Consider the following 17,226-nt stretch of genomic DNA (forward strand, 5'->3'; position numbering starts at 1 on the left):
GAAGTCTAGGTTCTGATTTATAATTTTAACTCTGTTAAAATGTTATAATGAAAAAAATAAGATAGATATTGGACAAAGGTAAAATGGTCTTGGCTTCTTAAGATCTCACATAATTTTAAATTATTTCTATTGTAATAAAAATACATAATCAGAGAGGGTAACCGATGCCATGTAAAACAAGTAAAACCCACTACACTTTATTTTTCTACTTAACAGCAGAATATCTATGTGGGGGAAAGTCATGTAAATCGTGTTTTCTAAATTATATGAGAGTCATTTTATATTTATTTAATAGAACAATTTCAATTAACATGACCCAGCCAAAGGGGAAACTGGTTTCTCTACTGATAGGTACGTTGCAATTTCTGGAAGCATTAAATGCCATTCAAAACTTTTAGGGAGTGTTGGCTCTGGCTTCAGATAAGTAGAATAAACAAACTCCTAGTGGGAATTAGTTCAATTTGGCCATTTCATTTGACTCACCAAGCAAGTTCTCAAAGACTAAGTGTTTCCAAAATATGCTGAGAATGAACTCTTTGTTTTATAAGTGCTTATCTAAAGCACATGCAAGTTCATATTTGCATCATTAACAAGTCTCTTTACAAGCTGTCAGTCTTTCTTTGGAGGCTGATTGCTCTGCCAAGGTTCCCTCCATTTAGACAGCAACCACTGCCTTTAGATAGTCATCCCTATCAGCAAGGGGCAGATTTCCTAGGATATGGGAAACAGTACATTCTGTAAATACTACTTTAGTAGTATTTATATGGTAGAACAGCCTTCACCTGTTAGTTCATCCCACTGAAATTGTGCAAATTTTTCCATGGCAAGTACAGCTCATGTATTAATCTTTTCAAACTCTGTCCTTGCTCCACTTTATGAATAAGCTCGCCTGTCCTTCTCTCTGATCCTCTGACGTATAGGAACCAAAATCAAATTCCCCTATTCTGAATTAAGGTACTGTGGTCTGTGCCTTAAATGAACAGGTTGTTTTTTCTTTTTGCTTTCTGTCTGTTTGTTGCTTTTTTTGTGGTTAAAGCGCTTGTTGATATGTTTCTTAGTTTTAAACTGGGAACTCTGGGGTGCTTGCTGTCACTTCTGTTTATCTCTATCTTCAACTGAACTCTATGTTTACATTCCTCATTCAAGTTCTTATTTAGCTATGACTACTTGCCCCATGGCCACCCACCCTTGTTTTCACATATCTAATCAACAGTCCAAGCAATCAACTTTTCCCAGAAACATTTTCAACCCTAAACCTGTAATTTCTTACTGTTAAATCATGGAAATCCTATAATCAAATCCTAGCCCAATATCTGCCCCTTTAAGGTTATGAAAAATTCATTGATATTTGACATAAACATAGAGACTACACTGCTGAAAAATACATTTCTAAACACCTTTAACTGTATTTCATTCACTATACAGTCTTGCATAATTTTATTGGAAAAGACTATATAATCAATTCAAAGTTATTTCTTTTCACTAATCTGTTTAAAAGCTATATTTTAGCTTTTAAAGTTTATTGAATTTAGGAAAGATAAAACTGAGGTAAACAATATTAAATATCAGCCAGTTTTAACTTGTCTGCCTACAAGAAAGGAAACCAGCCTTGAGTAGAACATCAAGTAGTGATGCATTTTCTTTTTAATTAAATGTAGTCAATGATTTCCAGACAGCAAAACACAGTGACCTAAATATTTCATTTGTGAGATGGTATGAAGTCTGTTTTTCAACTCTCACAAGATTATTATGATTAGGAAATAGATAATTAAAAGTGTGCAGTTCACAAATTTAAATTTTTCCTTTACCTTAATAAACAGGCATTACTTGTCACTCATCTTTCAGAGACCATTTTAAACTAGTTTTATATTCATAGCTATTAACTCACAATATATATTAGAAGAATGTAAGATATAAATGATGTTCTCTATTTCATGAGAAGAATGTGAAAGATCAGTAAAGTTGATAGAGTCAGATAGGACGTCAAAGAGGATGTAAAGAGTATGTTTCAAATTCCTGAAGTACATGTAATGTAATGTTTTATTCACCCATATACACACAAAAAGAAATATAGTTTTTTGCTTTGAAAGGGAAAACTTGTCTGGATTTTCCTTAACTTCATACTCTTAATTTCTTACCTTATTTTTTGGTAGCCTCTGTCTTACATTTTCTGGATCAATTATAACAGCTCTGTTTAGGATTATTGAAGCAACATATGCTTTCTATTCATGTTTGTGTGTGTATATATAAATGATATATAACATGTATCATTCTAGAATGCTAACTGAACAATGTCCTTGACCTGCTCGCATGCCACCACCACAGAAGATCTGGGTAAAAACTATGAACTTCCTAAGGATTTTGAAGTACCATAAGCACCAAATTAATGATAAGATTAAAAAAAAAAACTATGATTGAAAGCATTCTAAACATAATTAAGAATATGACCATTTCCAAAATCCAACAATGAAAACTCACACATTCACACAAATTTAAAATAGATGATACATGAATTTCACAGGATGTGTGATATAATATCTCTGCAGACCCAGAACTGGTAAATTTGAGACCATGGCTGAAATAAAAACATCCGAGAGACTTGCTAAATCTGGCCTGCCTTCTTCTCTCCATCCCCTGCTTCATTTAAGAAACTGTTCTGGTTTATTAGCCGAAAACATTTGACACAGTATTCTGCATCAGTCTTAGATGAAAAGTCTCCAAGAGCAGTCCAGAAGCCTTCTGGTACTAGAATCTGAAAGTGGACAAAACACACACAAATGTGTCTTCACGGATGTACTTGGCACTGCTTTTCCATTTAGTAACTGTTCTTTGAGAGATATGTGTCTGCTTCATCAGGAAGCCTCATGGAGTTATGTGCACTGTGAGGGAATTCTCTACAAAGGAGCTGGGGTAAAACACCCATTAGAGATTCTGAGGGAGCAAAGCCCTGGCTCATAAACTATGAGGCTTCTGAGAACTATTCACAATGAGTCTTCCACTCCATCTTCTAATCCAACTAATCTAATTACCAGCATTGCCGCCCAGTTTGATTATTTGTTTTGTTTTCTTTAATGTGTGTCAATCTTCAATCTTGCCAGAATGAGAAGTATGAATGCCCACAGGCTCAAAGCGCTCCTTTCTTTCCTCTTGTGCTTCCAGCATTTACCTCCTGGCTGATCAGTCAAAAAGAATCTAGCACCATGCCACTAGAATCGCAATGGTTTAGATCTGGAAGAAATGCTAAAAGACCATCTGGTCCAGTCCCACCAATTTCAGAAATGGGAAAATCAAGGAAGGTCTCGAGCAGTGAAGTGGTTCACCAAGGTTACACAACAAATTTAAAACAAATATTAGAAACCAAGACTCCCAAGCACTTGCCTAGTTCTTTCTCATCAGTAAATACAGTCAAAACACACACAGCTGCAGCCCTTTCTTCTGCTGGCTTCTCCAGGACTCATATGGTGCCGCTTCTGGACGAGACACACTGGTCCTTCAGCTCAATTAAGAGATTACTTAGGAATTAGAAATGGCTCTGTATCATTTCAATGAATCCAGAACTATATTATAGGAGCCAGATTTCTTCCAGGAACTGTTGCAACCAAATAGCAAGTGCTAATTGCTTTTAGTGGGCTTCCCTGGTGGCCCAGCTGGTAAAGAATCCACCTGCAATGCAGGAGACCAAGGTTGGATCCTTGGGTCAGGAAGATCCTCTGGAGAAAGGAAGAGCAGCCCACTTTAGTATTCTTGCCAGGGAAATCCCATGGGCAAAGGAGCCTGGGTGGGCTACAGTCCATGGGGTCACAAGAGTTGGACACGACTTAGCGACTAAACCATCACCACCAATTGACTTTAATGGACTCTCCTGACTCCTTCTTGTTTTTCCTCTTAGGACTAGAAAGCAGATATTCCTTGCCAATCTCGAACATTTCATGGGCAGGCAGATTTAAAACATTCCTACAAAAAACACTGTAAAATATTGTGTGTTCACGTCACTGCTGTAGAGTCTCCAAAATCCTAACGTTTTTGAGCTGGGTTTTTTCATGATTTATTTTAGTCCTCTCTCTAAACAATTAATTTGGGTCTTCAGTGTTCACTGCAGACATCTAACTGCATTTTCTCGCTTTAATTAAAGCGAGTAGAAACCTCAATCTGATTAAGATGGTAATCAGTCCAAACACTATAAATACATGTTGTTTCCCCAGGCACGCCTATAAATGGCCTCTGAGCCAGATACAAAATAGCACCAGGGAGAAAGGTCAATGTGGGAGATGAGGGCAGCCCTGATGAACTAGAGGCTGAGTCTAGTCCTAACTCCGTTAACACACTTTGTGATTTTAGGCAAGTCACTTAATCTATTCAGAGCATCACTTTCTCTGTCTCTAAAATATCTCTGTCTAATCTGTGTGAGCCAATAGAGGGGCCGTTAGCCACCTTCAGCTACTCATCACTCAAAATGTGGCCAGGATGACTGAGGAACTAAAATATTAATTTTGCTTAACTAATTCAACATGTTGAAAGTTAAAAAATCATTACCTGATTTGGTGACTGGAACACTTTTAAAGAATCTTTGGAAAAGCTTAGGTATGTGAATCTGTGTTTTCAATTGCCAATTTTATAAAAATCTAAATGAGTAAATATTTCTGATGAAAATTTAGTGTCTGAACTGGAGTGTACTGTAGATATGAAATACACAGTGGATTCTGAATAAATATTAAAAATGAAAATATGTTGATAATTTTATGTTTACAAGGTACAGTGATAACATTTTGAATATATTAGACTAATAAACTTTATTATACTTTTTCGTGTTCCTTTTTTTTTATTTTTTTTAATGCAGCTACTACTGGACAATTTAACATTACATATGTGGCTTCTGGGCTTCCCAGGGGGCTCCGTGGTAAAGAATCTGCCTGCCAAGATCTCAGCCGACACGGGTTTGATCCTTGGGTCAGGAAGATCCCTTAGAGGAGGAAATGACAATTCACTACAGTATTCATGTTAGGAAAATCCCATGGACAAAGGAGCCTGGTGGACCACAGTCCATGGGGTCGCAAAAGTCAGATACGACTGAGCAACTTAACAACATGTGGCTTCTATGCTATTTTTTTCAGGTAGTAATGGTCTAGATGTTCTGAAAGTATCTTAATGTAATCACTTACTTATTAGGATGGGCCCTGTGGTCTGAGTATACAAAAGAGCCACCTAAAAAATAGTACTTAATGTTATGTTTTATTCATTTACCTAAGATTTTATGCTTATTTCTTTGAAATATATACTATATGAGAGCTAGAAGCAGACAAGTACAGTGTCTACCTGACTGACTGCCGTTTCCATAGGAAGCATTTCGAATCGTAGGGGTGGATCCTCAGGATCCACAATTACAAAGCAGCCACAGCTGACTGGCCAGTGGTGGCGACCTGAGACAAATGGGTCAATCGGAAAGTCCCTCCCCCAAATAGGTAGTAGTGATAAGAACTGATAACTCGGTCTGAGCAGGGTCAAAACTGTAATATGTAAGTGTGGGAGCTCTGGGCCAGCCGTTACGCCACCAGGTGACTGAAAACACACAATAATCCTGCACAGGCGAAGCAGAACACGGCAGAGATGCAGAGAAGGGAAAGGAAAACCTGCAGGCTTCCCAGTCCTGGATCGAGTCCCTTCATGAGGCCTGTCTGCATCCCTCCCCTTGGCTTGAAATGCTATTCTTCAGTATCCTTACAGTAATGGGACTTTTTTTTTTTTTTTTTTTGGTGAAGCTTGAGTTCATTACTGTTATAAACAAATAAGGTAGGCTCCCTCAAGATTTATAAATCAGACATTTTTTTGGCCAGCTGTTAAATGTTTACTGGTAGGTAGTTTTTGAGGTAGCTACGACCTGCTCAAATGGTAAGGAAATAAAACAAAGGTTTGATCCCTAATCTTTAGATAAATACGTAAAAAGAGAAAATATAACAACAAAATAATTGTGAGGACATAGAACAATTATTGCATGTACACTATATCTTGGGTTTTTCACATCTTAATCATTTCTCACAACAATACTATGAGACAGATCCATGACACATACTATTTTAAATAGCTGTGTAAGCAATATATGATCAACTACTCCAAATGATTAGTTTCGAGACAAATTCTATAGAAATTCAGATGATAAAGTAACAGATAAGGCGCACAGAACAGATACCACATCACTTTGTCCCACCCGAGCACCCAGCAGATGCACAGATTGGGGTGGTGTCAGGTTTTACCGGCCAATGATACAGGGAAGAGGGCATGTCTGGGACAGTAGGAAACGGTCTTATGAGAAATAGGGACCTTAAGCTGACGTTGGAGGAGATGACCATTAAGATGCATTCAGTCCCAGGATACTACATAATTCTCTGGATAGAATTTGGATGAGTGGATGGGAGAGGAAAGAACATTCCCAGCAAAGGCAAGCTATACCATCCAGTCTTGGAATTAAGAATAGAAGAGAATGGCAACCCACTCCAGTATTCTCACCTGGAGAATTCCATGGACAGAGGAGCCTGGCAGGCTAATAGGGTTACAAACAGTCAGACAAGACTGAGCGACTAACACTTTCAGTTCAAGTTGATTCTAGGAGGGTGGGATGCACCTGACTGGGTGACGAGTTTGTGTTGCAGAATAATGGGCATTAAGATGAGGTGGATGGGGTGGGGCAAGAAGGTTATTATGGAAGGTTATGAACATCAGACTCAGGAATCTGGCTTTCAGCCTTCCATCATTGAGAACAATGAGAAAGTTCTTGATTAACAAAATGACTCAATGAAAAGTAGTAGCATAACAGAAGGCTCATGGAAATCATGATTTCTCAAAATAGCATGATATTCCTCGTAGACCTAAAACTTTTTACAAAATGCATACATATCTAAAAGAAGACGAGTAAAACACTGAGGTGCAAACACTGTGTGGTAAGTTACAGTCATTCACCGCATCATCATCATCTTATAGATTCTATTTGATTGGTACCTCAGGGAAATTACAAGTGATTACATGTTAGAGAACTTCCCTCCTTCCTTCCATCTTCACTTTCAGCACATAAGTTCCTATCATACATTGAGTACAAAAGAAGCAGGGCAAATGCTAACAGAGTTTTGCCGAGACATACCCAATTGAATGCAGAGTTCCAGAGAATAGTGAGGAAATACAAGTAAGCCTTCTTAAATTGAACAATGCAAAGAAATAGAGGAAAACAGTAGAACGGGAAAAACTAGAAATCTCTTCAAGAAAGTTGGAGATATCAAGGGAACATTTCATGCAAAGATGGGCAAAAGAAAGGACAGAACTGGTAAGGACCTAAAAGAAGCAGAAGAGATTAAGAAGAGGTGGCAAGAATACACAGAAGAACTGTACAAAAAAGATCTTAATGAGCCACATAACTATGATGGTGTGGTCACTCACCTAGAGCCAGACATCCTGGAGTGCAAAGTCAAGTGGGCCTTAGGAAGCATTACTATGAACAAAGCTAGTGGAGGTGATGGAATTCTAGCTGAGCTATTTCAAATCCTAAAAGATGATGCTGCAAATTTGGAAAATTCAGCAGTGGCTACAGGGCTGGAAAAGGTCAATTTTCATTCCAATTCCAAAGAAGGGCAATGCCAAAGAATGTTCAAACTACCATACAATCGTGCTCATTTCACATGCTAGCAAGATTATGCTTAAAAATCCTTCAAGCTAGGCTTCAGCAGTAAGTGAACTAAGAACTTCCAGGTATATAAGCTGGATTTAGAAAAGGTAGAGGGGCCAGATATTAAATTGCCAACATCTGTTGGGATCATAGAAAAAGCAAGGGAATTCCAAAAAAACATCTGATTCATTGACTGTGCTAAAGCCTTTGACTCTGTGGATCACAAAAAACTTGTGGAAAATTCTTCAAGAGATGGGAATACCAGACCACCTTACCGGCCTCCTGAGAAACCTGAATGCAGGTCAAGAAGCAACAGTTAGAACCAGACATGAAACAATGGACTGGGTTCAAAATTGGGAAAGAAGTATGTCAACACTGTGTAATGTCACCCTGCTTATTTAATTTATATGCAGAGTACATCATGTGAAATGCAGGGCAGGATGACTCAAAAGCTGGAATCCAGATTGCCAGGAGAAATATCAACAACCTCAGATATGCAGAAGATACCAGTCTAATGGTGGAAAGCTAAGAGGAACTAAAGAGCCTCTGATAAAGGTGAAAGAGGAGAGTGAAAATGCTGACTTAAAACTCAACATTCAAAAAACTAAGATCATGGTATCTGGTTCCATCACTTCATGGGAAAAAAGTGGAAACGGTGGCAGATTTTGTTTTCTTGGGTGCCAAAATCACTGCAGATGGTGACTACAGCCACAAAATTAAAAGATGCTTGCTCCTTGGAAGAAAAGTTATGACAAACCTAGACAGCATATGAAAAAGCAGAGATATCACTTTGCAAACAAAGTACTGTAGAGTCAAGGCTATGGTTTTTCCAGTGGTCATGTAAGGATGTCAGAGTTGAACCATACACAAGGCTGAGCACTGAAGAATTGATGCTTTCAAACTGTGGTGCTGGAGAAGATTCTTGAGAGTCCGTTGGGTAACAAGAAAATCAAACCAGTCAACCCTAAAGGAAATCAAACCTGAATATTCATTGGAAGGACTGATGCTGAAGCTTCAGTACTTTGGCCATGTGATACTAAAAGCCCACTCATTAGAAAAGACCCTGATGGTGGGAACGATTGAGGGCAGGAGAAGGGGACAACAGAGGATTAGATGGTTGGACAGCATCACTGACTCAAAGGACATGAATTTGAGCAAACTCCAGGAGATAGTGATGGACAGGGAAGCCTGGCATGCTGCATTTCATGCAGTTGCACAGTCAGACATGATTGAGCAACTGAACAATAATAGTCATACATTGGACAGTGAGGATGGATGAGCAAAATTAAACAATTGCTGCCCTCAGGAAGTTTATAGGTAAATAGAAGACTACAACTAAATAACTGCACAAATAAACAAAAGCACTACCATTCTGAGGAGTACTGTTAAAAGTTTCTAATATGAGGGTATGGCTTCCTCAAGGAGAGCAAAGGCTTCCTTAAGCAAAATTGAAAATGAACTTGTCAGACAAATAACAAATGCTAGAGAGGGTGCAGAGCAAAGGAAACTCCCTTATGCTGTTGGTGGGAATGTAAGTTGGTGCAGCCTCTGTAGAAAACAGTATGGAGGTTCCTCAGAAAACTAATAATCAGGCTACTGTATGATCTTTAGCAATCTCACTCCTGGGCATACACCTGGGCAAAACTACAATCCAAAAAGGTACATGCACCCCCTAAGTTCACAGCAGCACTATTTACAATAGCCAAAACAGGGACACGACCTAAATGTCCATCAGCAGAGGAATGGATAAAGAAGATGTGGCCCATAAACACAGTGGAATACTACTAAGTCATAAAAAAGAACAAAGTAATGCCGTTTGCTGCTACATGGATAAAACTAGAGATTATCACACCAAGTGAGGTAAGTCAGAAAGAGAAAGGCAAATATCATGATATCACTTATATGTGGAATCTAAAATATGGCACAAATGAACCTATTTACAAAATAGAAACAGACTCACAGGCACAGTGATCAGACTTGTGGTTGCCAGGAAACGGGGAGGGAATGTGCGGTTGGTAGATGCAAATTATTACATTTAGAATGTATAAACAACAAGGTCCTATTGTATAGCACAGAGAACTATATCCAATATTCTCGATTAACCATAATGGAAAAAATATTAAAGAATGAATAGATATGTAAAACTGAGTCATTTTGCTATATAGCAGGGATTGACACAACATTTATAAATCAACTACTGTAGTTCAGTCACTAAGTTGTGTTCTACCCTTTGCAACCCCATGGACGGCAGCACACCAGGCTTCCCTGTCCTCTATCTCCTGGAAATAATCAACTATACTTCAATTTAAAAAATAAAAAATAAAAAAAAAAAAGAAAGAAAAATCATGGAAGAAAAAAAAAAGAAAGTGAAAGAGGAGTTATCTAAAGAAAAGGATTGACCAGCACACTAGGTTCAGAGAAGGACATTAGTAAAGGAACAGGGGCAGCAGGGAACATGTAAGCCTGCAGAAATGAAAAAGAATCTGGAAAGATGCCAGATCACCAGAGTCTTGGAGGCCATGTTGAAGGAGCTTCTTTTCCTAAGGGCAACCACTCCAAGTATATGAAGAGGAGGGACAAAATGACCCGGTGTATTTGTTTTGAAGATCCACTCTGTCTTTTAAAGAAGAGTTGAAATATCGAGTAATAAATCCTTGACTGGTGAGGGAGATGAGAAGACCCAGAAGGGGCAGACCAGCAAAAAAAGGTATGAACAGTTGAGAAAGTGAAATCGTCCAGAAGGGAGGAAGGGTGCGGCAAAAGGAAGATAGCTGGGAGCCATATTTTCAGAATAACATCATGTATTGCCAATGACTTCTTTGTTTAACCTTGACTTTAAAAAAAAATAAAAACTGACATGACAGTAAAGACTGGTTCATGTAAAAATCAATCTATAAGAGAAACTTTGATGAAGAAATGTACATGGTCTTCAAGTATCTTCCCAAAGATTGCTGTTTAGTTGTTAATGAATAAATACACAGGAATACTGGGACACCTGAACCAGGAGGTTAAAACAATCAGCGCTATGGGGAGTGCCTCTGGGTGTGATAACTAGAGGACACATCATTCCTTAATGTAGCATCACACCTTGGAATGCTTATTCTGACAAGATGGTTGGATGGCATCACTGACTCAATGGACATGAGTTTGAGCAAGCTCCGGGAGATGGTGAAGAACAGGGAGGCCTGGTGTGCTGCAGTCCATGGAGTTGCAAAGAGTCAGACAGGATTGAGTGACTGAACAACAACAGGCTGAAATCAAAGTGACCACAGATTACATGGTGTTTCTTCTAGAGGCTCTACAGAAGAATCTTCTTCCCTGTCTTTTCTAGCTGTCAGGGATCTCCCACATCCCTTGGCTTGTGGCCCCTTCATCTTCAAAGCCAGTGGTGTAACACCTTCTCTCAGGTTCCTGAACTCCCTCTTATAAGGATTTATGTGATTAGATTGGGTCCACCTGGATATTCCCAGGATACCCTCCCCATCTTCAGATCCTTAATTAAATCTGCAAAGACTCTTTGCCATGGAAGGTATATAGTCACAGCATGAGATATCTTTGGGGTACCATTATTCTGCCGATCAAACATAGTTTCAAAATGCAAATCATGATGCTAGATTAGATCTTGCACCAGAAGAAAAATGTGCTAGAAATATTTGAAAAATTTGAAAAATTTTCAACAGATTGAAGTAGTTTAGTTACTGCTAAGTTTATTCAAGTGGACAACTGTGGTTATGTAAGAGAAAATAGGAAACACACACTTAAGTATTTAGGGGTAAACAGTCATTTTGTATACAACTTACTCAAGGGGTTTAGATAGGTGCATAGAGAAAGCAAGCATTTATAAAGCAAATGAAGCAAAATGTTAAAAACAATTGAATCTGTATTAAAAGGTATATGGGTGAATATTCTTATAACCTTCAGTAAATTTGAAAGGATTTTCAACTAAAAAGTTAGATAAAAAGTGGTAAGTATGTAATTTAACTAAAAGCGGATTAACTTTATTATGCAAATACCTCAAGCAACTCATAGTTGATATCATTTGAGAGGTCAGAATGACTGCAGATTCAGCAACTCAATTTCTGTTCTTTCTACAACAACATGACTAGAAAGTGAAAAGGATCAGAAACTTTTAGGATTTTTAGGCTAAGAATTTAAAGTCTGACAATATTATATTTCAAAGAGTTTAAACTAAAATTGGTAATTATTGTTAGATTTAAATACCAACCAGTGGATCATACCCAGCTATTTGTGAGAGACAATCTGCTGGGTAATTTTCTAAAAAGGCACTTAGAAAAGTAGCCTCCCCTTTTCAGGAGTATTCAGTTGATTTAAAAAAAAAAAAAAAGTATTCTATTCTAGAGCTTTCTTCCGCCCAGGGCCTCCAGCAGAATTTTATTGGTTTGGCCCCAGAGAATCTTTCAGGTACCCATTCAGGCTCCCACTCCACCCTGTATTGTTTAAAGACAAAAGATAAGGCTGCCTGGACTCCAACCACTGACAAATAAGCCTGAGCCTCTCCACTGGGAAACTCCTCTGGTCTTGGAGGAAACTAACATTTTTAAATGAAGGTAAAACAAAGCATACGGCCCCCTGTTTCTACCCAAAGGCTATGTTCGGGTTTGTTTTTCTTGCCAACTGTGGTAGCCAAGAACAGAGTTCCTCCAATTGTGCCAGGACGGTGTGCCAAGACCAAATAATAGTGGACTTTTCTCAATTACAGACAAAGGGGGAAAAATAGGTGGCAATGAATCAGTTTTATTTTTATGTTTAGCTCTTGTTAGCACCAGACAATACTCAAATCTATGATTTGGCACAATCTATGATTACACAAAAGAATCTATTTTGCTATTTTCAGTTTAACACATTGTTTTTCAGAGAGTTGCATGACATCTTTAAATGAGTTTGGCAGTCCCAGCCTAAGTGCTTCTATGGTCAGGAACAGGGTATGTCTTTATTACTTAGATGCTTCACTGAGAACACTTTGGCTTGCCATTAATAGATACCCACATGAAGGGCTAAGAGTCAGATGACCTAGGATTTCTTTTTAAGACTATCACTTTTTAGTTGTTTAACCTTGGTCAAAATACTTCTGGTTTATGAAGCTCAGGGTGTCATTTGTATAATAAGAATCACAGTAGCCATCCTGCTTTCCTATTTTTCTTAATCATCCAAGGAAATAAACATGTGAAATCATTTTGCAAATAGAAAAGCATTATGAAAAGGCCAGCTACCCCACCCCCATAATTACTAGTTTTTAAACATAAGGTTAATTGATGTATGTTTGTTTGTTTCTTAAAGTGTCTCATAAAGCACTCGCTCCATAGTTTTCCCTAAACAAATACTTGCTAAATGAGCAGATGATTAGATTAACTAAGGTTCAGGCTGCTAAGAGATTTACATTACTATGTCCCAAGAACTTCCCTATTCAATAGACTTGCTAGGTCAACAAAGAGGATATAACTGGTTCAACAAGAAGGTACACATTCTAAGGAATTCTAAGGAATTTAGTAGATAGTAAAGATTTTAGCATGGACTAATGACAAGAAATATGCCTTTCAAGAGAATGCTCTTGAAATGACAACCTTACAAAGTTTGGAAGACTTTTTAAGAACAAGCACTTAGTGATGTGCTTATTTAACTTACATGCAGAGCACATCGTGTGAAATGCTGAACTGGATGAGTTACAAGCTGGAATCAAGATTGCCAGGAGAAATATCAACAACCTCAGATATGTGGATGATACCACTCTAATGGCAGAAATTGAAGAGGAACTAAAGAGCCTCTTGATGAGGGTGAAAGAGGAGCCTGAAAAAGCTGGCTTAAAACTCAATATTAAAGAAAACTGAGATCATGGCATCAGCCCCATCACTTCATTGCAAATAGAAAGGGAAAAGGTGGAAGCAGTGACAGATTTCCTCTTCTTGGACTCTAAAAGCACTGTGGATGGTGACTGCAGTCATGAAATTAGAAGATGATTGCTTCTCGGCAGGAAAGCTATGTCAAACCTAGGCAGTGTGTTAAAAAGCAGAGATATCACTTTGCTGACAAAGGTCCATATACTGAAGTCTAGGGCTTCCCTGGTAGCTCAGCTGGTAAAGAATCCACCTGCAATGCAGGAGACCCTGGTTTGATTCCTGGGTTGGGAAGATCTCCTGGAGAAGAGAACAGCTACTTATTCTAGTATTCTGACCTGGTGAATTCCATGGACAGAGGAGCCCGGCAGGCTACAGTCTGTTGAGTTGCAAAGAGTCAGACACAACTGTGTGATTTTCACTTTCACATGGTCTTTCCAGTAGTCATGTACAGATGTGAGAGCTGGACAGTGAAGAAGGCAGAGTGCTGAAGAATTGATGCTTTTGACTGTGGTGCTGAAGAAGATTCTTTAGAGTCCCTTGGACTGCAAGGAGATCAAACCAATCAATCTTAAAAGAAATCAACCCTGAATACTCTTTGGAAGGACTGATGCTAAAGTTCCAATACTTTGGCCACTTGATACTAGAGCTGACTCATTAGAAAAGACTGATGCTGGGAAAGATTGAAGGCAGAAGGAGAAGAGGGTGACAGAGGATGAGATGGTTGGATGGCATCACCAAATTCAATGGTGAACTTGGGCAAACTCTGGGAGGTGGTGAGGGACAGGGAAGCCTGGCGTGCTACAGTCCGTGGGGTCGCAAAGAATTAGATACGACTTAGCAACTGAACAACAACAATTTAGTGACGTGCTTATTAACACACTTGAACTTTTGATGGATGTGTCCACAGAAAGAACTCAAAGTCAACTTGCAAGAAGTCAATGTGTAATAAGTATTTTTGGTGTTATAGAAAGATGTCAATTTGCAGAGCAGAGAGTAACCCACGTGGTTTTAAATTAACTCAAAGCAACACAGTACAGTAGTTAAAGTGAATCAACATGAAGCATATTATGTGTCAAAGGCATGTTGCAAAATATAAGCAAGTTGTAAAGTGATACATGCATTATAGGTATCAACATAAACTATGAAAATATGCAAAAATACAGTATCTTATATATGGATGTAGAGTTTGCTATCAAAGTATAAGAAAGAGTAGGGCTACTGTGGGCTGTTACACTCAACACAATTCCAAGGGGATGGTATCCTCATGTCAAGCCCTGAAAGCATGCATTGCAATGAGAAACTCCAGCTCAGAATACTTATTCCTAAGAGATAAGCTCTCCCTAAGAGAAAAAATGGTACTTAAGGGTATAGGACAGAGGCATATATGGGGCTTTAATTATATTTATCATGATTCACTATTAAAAAGTACATTTGAAGCCTATTTCCAGGGCAAGAATAGAGATGCAGAAATAGAGACTGGATTGCAGACATGAGGGGAAAGAGAGGGACGGGGGGAAGGGTAGGATGAATTGGGAGATTAGGATTGACATATATACATTACCATATGTAAAACAGATAGCTATGTAAAACATAGATATGTAAAAAAACAGATATGTAAAATAGCTAGTGGGAACCTGCTATTTATATAAAGCACCAGAAGCTCAGCTGGGTGCTCGGTGATGACCGGGATGGGTGGGGTGGAGGTAGGTGGGAGAGACGTCCAAAGAGAGAAGGGGTACATGTATACACATGGCTGATTCACTTCACTGTACAGCAGAAACAACAGTGTGGAGCAATTATACTCCAATTAAAAAATACAGTTGAAGCAAATATTGCAAAATGGTAACATCTGACAAGTTATGTGATGGGTCCACAGGCATTACACTAGTTCCTATATGTGAAACATTTCTTCATGCCTTAATACTAACACTACGTAATTAGAAAATCAATGAACATTCTTGGTTACCGTCATAAAAGCATACCTATAATCATAGCTACATTTTTATTGTAAATTTTGAAGAATCAATCACACTGCAAATAAATTCAGAGATAAAACATTTTGTGTTCTCAAATTAAATAGGAGACTTATATAGGACCTTTTTAGGTATGAAAATAATTTACATAACTTTACACTTGAGCCTTTGTTTGGAGGAAGGCTGAAAGAAAAAGAGAAGTCAATGGCTAGCTATAAAGAAGGTGATTTTATGTGCTTTGGGAGTATAGGGGTAAGACACATGCTGAAATGTTCACCCCAAACCAAAGTTTAGCAGTTGCCTGAGGAAAAAATATACAAGTCAAATTCCAAAGATACCTTCTTCAAATTCTGACAATTAGCAAACTCTTAAATGGCAGATAACTTCCTATCTCAATATGAATGACCCCATTTCTTTTGTCAGCTACCATAATGAAACCCAGAAATGTACAGCTTACATACCAAAACGTCCATCCCGGGGACATATTTGAGGGTTATCATATAGTCTTTTGGAAGATTTGCCACCTACAGAGACCAAAAGAAAAAAAAAAATATCTGTAAGAAAATCCATACACATCAGTTAATCACATGTTTTTAGTGGCTTAAAGAAAAACACCTGCCAACCTAGTATGCTTTTAAATTACCACTGATTTTCATCATTTACATACATAGTGATTTTTCATTCTTGATTTCCCTCTGCAATCAAAAGCACTCTCCAGAAATGAAGTAATAATACAAATCTTTTTTTTTATTCCAAATTCAGTTATGGGTGGCTAACTATAATCTACTGAGTTTGGAAACATGATTTGAATTTCAGCTTCCATCTGTGGTCTTGGAATTTCCCTTCAGGACTATTTTCCTATTTGCTCCTCCAAAGGATCAGTAACGCAGTGTTTTTTTCTCATAAGTGGTTCTCCAAGTGATGTGTCAACGGCACCAGGGAACGAACCTGTTAGAAATGCAAAGTCTCAGGCCACATCAGACCTACTGAATCTTCCTAAACAAGTCCTCCAGGTGATTCTGATGTGTGCTCAAGTTAGAGAACTGCTGTTCTATGTTAATCCTAGGAAAAAAAGTGTTAAATTTCAAAAGAACAATGATACTTATAAGCTGCAAATGCTTTATCAGTTAATTAATTTAGAAAGATTCAGTTTTGTGATATAATGTAACCTACTTGCCTGGGACTGAACGTGTGTGATGCCTCAAATGTTTAACTAGCTTCTTTTAAAGACTTTCAAAAAATATCTAACCCATTTCCATCAGTCACTGTGGCATAAGTTGAACAAGCACCTGATTTAGAACCAGGGAATTTAGAACAAATCTAAAGTCTACTTTGGTTTCTCTCATCTGTAAAGTGGAGATAAAAGTACCCATGTCCTATATACACTACCATGTATAAAACAGCTAGCTAGTGGGAAACGTCTGTATAACAGGGGGCTCAGCTTGGCGGCTCTGTGATGACCTAGAGGGATGGGGATGGGGGTGAGACTGGACGGGGTGGGGGGCGGATATATGCATACATATGGCTGATTCCCATTGTTGTAAGGCAGAAATTAGCGCAACATTGTAAAGCAGCAGTCCTCAAATTAAAAAAAAAAAAAGTACCCGTGTCTAAGAGTCAATTTAAGAACTTAGATGAGTGTGCCAAACATCATAAACAATCAATCCATATTCTTTACTGAGAGCTACACTGGAAACTGACTTCCAAGGCACAAGTTCTAGTAAGTTAAAGTTTTAGGTTCACTTGTCCC

General features: G+C 38.3%; 1 protein-coding gene across 2 annotated transcripts in view; it reads right to left on the bottom strand.

Annotated features, from left to right (window-relative positions):
* The window catches only part of KITLG (KIT ligand), a 95,034-nt gene that overhangs the window by 28,142 nt on the left and 49,666 nt on the right, over window positions 1-17,226 (bottom strand). For both annotated transcript variants that reach the window (XM_061125564.1, XM_061125555.1), the window contains exon 3: window positions 15,938-16,000. In XM_061125564.1, the coding sequence (XP_060981547.1) occupies window positions 15,938-16,000 (63 nt within the window). The remainder of the gene's footprint in view (window positions 1-15,937; window positions 16,001-17,226) is intronic.

The sequence above is a fragment of the Dama dama genome, chromosome 3 (assembly GCF_033118175.1).
Source record: "Dama dama isolate Ldn47 chromosome 3, ASM3311817v1, whole genome shotgun sequence".
Lineage (NCBI taxonomy): Eukaryota > Metazoa > Chordata > Mammalia > Artiodactyla > Cervidae > Dama > Dama dama.